The sequence below is a fragment of the Athene cunicularia genome (assembly GCF_003259725.1).
Source record: "Athene cunicularia isolate RWA chromosome Z unlocalized genomic scaffold, athCun1 chrZ_part2, whole genome shotgun sequence".
NCBI lineage: Eukaryota > Metazoa > Chordata > Aves > Strigiformes > Strigidae > Athene > Athene cunicularia.
Genome location: NW_020799143.1, coordinates 18,580,516 through 18,587,017, shown reverse-complemented (window position 1 = coordinate 18,587,017; position 6,502 = coordinate 18,580,516). Strand labels below are relative to the sequence as shown.

The following is a 6,502-nucleotide window of genomic DNA, read 5'->3' as shown; positions in this document are numbered from 1 at the left end:
AGAGGAGAGGAGAGGAGAGGAGAGGAGAGGAGAGGAGAAGAGAGGAGAGGAGAGGAGATCATGTGTGATCTGTTTCTAGTCCTCATTTACGCTATTTCTTTTTATCAACTCTGTCACTGAAAACTGTAAGGAGTTACAAAACTGTAAGGAGTTACAAGCCCCTGTTGTACTGCCACCATAAACTCCTCTTCCAGCCAAAGACCATGCATTTTTCTTTAGTATAGAGACAAACTGCAATATGCTTGGCATATGTTGAGTTTCTTGGTAGGCTTGACTGAGTGGAGGGTCAGAGATCGGCTTCATACTGTAAATAATCTGCCATCTATGTTTTCAAACCACAAACATAAGTGTCCTTATTCCAAGAATAAATAAGAATAAACTGAAAAGAGCATTGAATTTCAGTTATATTTTATTGTTGCTTTTTTAACTTCCTTCAATAGTTTAGGAAACCAGTATGGCAAATCTACCAGACATAGTGAAATATGGAAGAGTCTTGCTGGCTAGATCAAGCCCTCTGCTATTTTTACAGAATCAAGCTCATCAATTTTCATTTTGATTAACCATTTGAAGTTGGCAAGAGTACTGGGAGAAGTATAAAACACATTAATTATATAGACTTTTTTTACTAAAGAAAACCAGGATATCAGTCCCTCTACAGCTGATCCTCCTATGTCAAAAATTCTGATTACTGCTTTATATGAGAAAAGCCTGCAAAATTTTAAGAAGTTAGTGACAAGAATATTTTCAGGGGTCTGCAGCTGCTCCATTTCAACACATGCAACTAAACAAAGCTGGAACATTGAAGGTTTTGGTTAATGAGTTATGAGAACAATTGTTGTCAGTGTGTGCTGTTTTGTTTCCTGTAATATCTTTCATTTAGATTGATAAGGAGCAGTTTCAAAAAATCCTGGAGCTAATTGAGAGTGGGAAAAAAGAAGGAGCTAAACTGGAATGTGGAGGAGGTCCATGGGGAGACAAAGGTTACTTCATCCAACCCACAGTTTTTTCTAATGTTACAGATGATATGCGCATCGCCAAAGAAGAGGTAAATAAATTCTTGGCAGTGTGTACTCTCACTGGAAATTGTTTGTTTAAATGTCTGTACAAAATATCCATTTAGAAGGTCAAGTGGCTACATAAAAATGCTCTCAGTAAACCCATCGTTCCATCCTGGTGGTGTATTAAATGCTTTTCTGGGTTTCTGATTCTCCTTTCACCAACTCAGTGGAGGTGAGGGAGAGGAGTGTGGGGCTGGCCTGCCAAAAAAGGCTCTGGCTTAAACTGGCAGTAGGTAAGAAATGCTGAGGTTCTAACATCATCCCATACTGCCCATGTCTCTCATACCATAATCATGGTAACTTGCAACAGAGAAGTAAACCTTGAAAACACAGCTTGTGAACCCTGCACTGCTTAAGAAGCCACTTAAATTGGGATTTGGACACAATATGAACCAAGCAACTATTCTGCAATAAGAGAAAACAAATTGTGGTTCCACAGGCAATTTTTTGGTGGCAATTACAGATTTTTGCTTCTGCAGAGTTACTTAACCTAGGTCAGTTTGCAGTTGTGTCTACACAGAGTTAAGGGGCTTTTACAGACCCAACTAACGTGGCAGTGCCATGGCATTAGTGATCATCTGCAAGGAATGGGAGAGAGTTAGGAGTGCAGAGCTGCTATGCCATTGAGAAAAACAGTTCTGTAAGCACAGCTTCAGTCTGGTCATAACCTCTTTGTGCTTTTTTTACATCCATCTTAATAACTCCTGCAATTGTGCTGCAATTGGTATGCATTATACTACTTAATACTAGAAAGCTCCTTCAAAACTATTACAAATGTAGGTGTTGCTTTATATAGCTGCTGATACAGTCTGTTGAACATATCAGTACATTCAGCAAGAGTCAACAAGCCGAGTTAAATGAACACCAGAGCATCTAGAGTTAATTGTGACAGGGAAAGAGCTGTAAAACAGGGGACAGTTGTATGAGAAATAATTTGAATTTTTTCTTCCTATCTGAGAGGCAGATAGTAAACTGCACAGAGACATGTTCCTTCACAGATCTATTAGTTTCCTTTGCATCAGCAGTACAAGAACTGTTTCTCTCACACTATTTTGAGTGTATTGAATAATGAAACCCCAGAGACTCAAGGCAATTTAAAGACTATCCAGGTTCGGAAACTCATAGCTTGAACAGTGGGAGAATGTTCAGTGGTTTTCTGATCTATGTAAATCAATCTCTGCAACTCGAGTTAGAAACTAGCACTAAACCCTTTCCAGGAAAATCAAGCAGAAAGCTCACGATCTATGGGAACAAAAGTAATCCAATGTGGTAACGTGCCCCTGCCCTACACAGCCTTGTCACTGTGTGGTGGGCATAGGTATCTCTGGCTGAGAACACAGAGCGGCAGTAGTGGGAGAGCAGATCCCGAGGGACTATCTCACATAACACACATATGGAAAGCAGAATTAGTTGTTTCACTTGGTGTACATGCCCAGTTGTACAGCTACCTGAAGAGATAAAAGTCTTATAGAAAGTTCAGAGGAAGGAAAATATTAATATCTCTCAAATTTAAAACTGGAGTTTACCAAGAAAATACCAGTTCATTGATAATCAGTATAGATATGTAACACACTGTGACTCCATGACAACTACCTTTATGGTGGGTGTCTTTTCATCTTTATTTGTTTTAATATTTTTTTAAAAACTGTGACTAGTCTTTGTTTTAATATTTTTTAAAAACTGTGACTAGTCTTTGATTCAAGAGCTTACGTACTATTTAGAAAGGAATTTTATCATAACTATCAGTGAAATATATGGCTGTCACTCTGAGGACACTTGATGAATGTTAGAATCCTGAACATAGGTGTAGTTTCTGATAATGTTTTGTTTCTCTGAACCTTGAACTACACATAATTTTGAAAATATATTATTCAGATATAGATTGTGAATATCACCATAGGTTTTTTACAGTTGACAGAAAAACGTTGATTTTTCAGAAGTTAAAACGGTTGTTTCAGACTGTCAGAAGTAATTTTCCTGTTTTTCCAGGGTTAATTGTTATAGTGCAATGTCTGCTCAGTGTCCTTTTGGAGGATTTAAGATGTCAGGAAATGGACGAGAAATGTAAGTAGATACTTTTTAAAATGTAAATTCACAGGGACTGAAAATGAAATTCCAAAACTCTACTTTAAATATTCATAACTAGGATATTCAGGCTGAGCTTTTGTCAAAGCAGTCAAAATACTGTTTAAAGGCTTCATGTTGTCAGAGACAATGTCAAGCAAAGAATTCCTCTATAAAACAAATTTTAAAATTACTTAGATACACACTTTTTCAAAATGATTGCTTTTAGTAGTTTTCAGTCTATTGATATGCAGAACTGATCATTGTGTTTATGGTTTACAGTTTATGCATATATTTAGAAACTGTCATTTACCAAAAGATATAGATAGATAGATAGATAGATAGATAGATAGATAGATAGATAGATAGATAGATAGTTTGTGGAATCCCCTTTAAGTGACAGGTTTTTGAAAACAAGACATTTCAAAACCCTTGATTTAAACAAGACTTTTCAGTATCAATGTCTTGTGACAACAACACATTCCAGCTTGGTCAAAAGTTATGACAAAAGTAGTTCTCTGTAGTCTTCAGACCTTTGGTCTTTTCCCAGACTAGCAATGGAGGTGTATACAGAAATGTTAAGCTAATCAAATTCTTTCAAACTTCTAAATTTTAGTTCAGCTTCAGTTTGAATCATATCCTGTCTCACCTGTATTCATACTGATCCTCATATTAGCCAGATAATCATATAATGTTACATCATGACAGGTTTGATATCATATGTGTTCATTACATAATGTAGAAAGTTTTTTTGGAATACAAATCACAAGCAGTCCTTTGTTAAAAACGCAATATATCTGAGAACAAACTATTTTCAGATTAATGAAAAGTCAAAACATGTAATTTTTCCCTTTCATTAAGCCAAATACATAGTACTTTTAATGAATAATGTAAGTAATTTAAAAATAGACGTTCAAGTGAAGTGCTTCAAAGCTTTTTTTTCTTTTTTTTTTTTTTTTTTTTTTTTTTTTTTTTTTTTTTTTTTTTTTTTAAGAGATAAAGTGCTAGGGTTTTCATGCTTGCTCATCATCTGCTCCTGATGGCAAAGCTCCCACTGACTTCTAAGGAAACAGTTACGACAGTGCTAAGAGCCTTAGAAAATGTCAAAATGGAAAAAAAAAAACAGTAATTTTCTCCATTATTACCAAGGACTGTTTTGCATTTGCTGGGTGCCAAAAATTGGGAGATCATCAATTCTGAATTATAGCCTTTTGTAAAAATATTTTGGAGATTTATTTGCTGGAAATAAAAACAATAAAAGGCTGTCATAACGATTAATATTCTCTGTAACAGTGCATTATGAAGGAGTTAAGCTTTTGTGCAAATGAAGTTTTTCCTAATGCTCAATTCAAAATGACAATTAGTGGACCAATAAAAATATTCGTGCTGAAGGGCAAGGAAAGAATTAGCTCAAGTAAGATGTCTGCCATGGAAAAAGGTTTTGTAAACATAGAATCCTAGAATAAGAGGTTGGGAGTTACCTCAGGGATCATCTGGTCCAATCTTTCTTGGCAAAAGCATGGTCTGTACGTTGTTCTAATTGTGAAAAACTTTCCTCTTGTGTCCAATCAGAATCTCCCCAGGAGTAACCTGTACCCATTGCCCCCCGTGGCAATCAACTTTAGGAGAGGCAGAAATATATGTGTAACAACTGCACTGAAGTAATCGGGAAGTCAGTGTGTCAAGCCATTGACTTCCCTGAATTCCAGAATAATATTCCCCATATAATTCTTGAAATTATAATACCATTATAAATCAAACTACCAAATGTCACATACTACCAGAATGCCTCTTCAAAAATTAAGAGAAACGGTAAACATTTTTCCACAGTACAAGAGTCCTGAGGACAGATTTCTGTTTTGCACACATATGTATCTAGTAGGATGGCAGTGAGAACTGGATATTGTACTGTAGCAAACCCTTGTTCTATAAAAAAATCAATCATGTCTGAACTGTTTGACTGCATCAGGTGTCAAACATCAAGGCACACAAGCAAGCTTCATCTCATCAAGTAAAACATAAAGGTGGAATCATGCTAATAACATCTCAGTAAAACTTGTGTTTTTCACTGTATGGAAGATTAGTGGATTAATTATGTCACCCATTTACTTGAGATGAGGTATCTATTCTTTGTCTCTGGAGAAAACTCTTGACTTCAAAGGAGGACCTTTGCACACAGCTTGTTGAGCATGCCTGTGAAGACCTAAAATGTGCCTGATTTGCTGCACAGAAGCCCAGTTTAGAAATGCACTAAACTGATTAAATGCAATTGTTCTGCACAGAAATGAAATTGCTCTCTCCCACTTTTCTCAAGAGACAGTTGCTGCAGCGTTTCAAAATACTTCCAGCAGAAATCTAGCTGCACAAATGTCTTCCGAATATGTACAGTATACTTGCTATACATCTGTCCAATTGCACAGTCCCACTGAAAATCCCATCCAGGACATAACTCATATAAAAAGCATCACCATAAATACTGTTCTTGGTTCTCTTTTATATAGGGGAGAATATGGGCTTCATGAGTACACGGAAGTTAAGACTGTCACAATCAAAATCCCACAGAAGAATTCATAATACTTCTTGAGGTGAAGAATTTAACATCTTCAAATGAATTTGAAAAAGCTATCTGAATTCTGTAAAGTTTTATGTTCCAAAATATTCATTAACCTTTTTGCTTTCTGATTGTATAAGAGATACTTGCTTACATTAACAATATCATGAATAATGTAGAAAATTTTAATGTGACTAACAGAAAAGGAAACTTTAATGTCTGGTACATAGATAACTACTTTTGAAATTCATGTTCAGAAATAACTATTTTTTATTTTCAGTGGAAGGTCTCTGTAGTGCTATGAAAACGTTCCTTTTTCAATATATGCTCTACAGGTACAGTTTGAATTTATGTTCTCTTTTTAACATTAGATGGCAAGCTTTCTGCATATATTTTTCTTTGTGGCCTTAACAAAAGCACTTATGAATAATTAGCAGATAGATACTTCTTGTGTTATTCAAGAATAATAGACTTCTAGATATATTGCTTAAACTACTGAATTTGTTCATCGTACTACACAAATGTAATCTGGATAATATTAAACAATATTAAAGTCCACCTTCAAAACCTAATATTGCTCCTTTCATTATTCTTTTCTGGTCTACCACTGGACACATATGCCACATGTTTTGTATCCTTAAAGAGGCATTGCTATCTTAATGGTGTGTTTAGGTCATCAGAAGCATACTGTCTCGTCTATATGGAGAATAAACCCCCTAATTCTTTGACAGTATTATGAACAGAAAAAATATGAACACACAGAACACTGGATAATTTGCAAAGAGCCAGCACTTGGCTTTGTAGTGATAGGTATATGAAAGAGTTTTAA

General features: G+C 35.5%; 1 protein-coding gene across 1 annotated transcript in view; it reads left to right on the top strand.

The window, feature by feature from the left end:
- ALDH1A1 (aldehyde dehydrogenase 1 family member A1) overlaps positions 1-6,220 on the top strand; it is a 52,009-nt gene extending 45,789 nt beyond the window's left edge. The window contains 4 exon segments of the mRNA XM_026866051.1: positions 881-1,045; positions 1,226-1,230; positions 3,048-3,122; positions 5,624-6,220. Of these exon segments, the coding sequence (XP_026721852.1) occupies positions 881-1,045; positions 1,226-1,230; positions 3,048-3,122; positions 5,624-5,696 (318 nt within the window). The 3' untranslated portion in view covers positions 5,697-6,220.
- The last annotated feature ends 282 nt before the right edge of the window (positions 6,221-6,502 follow it).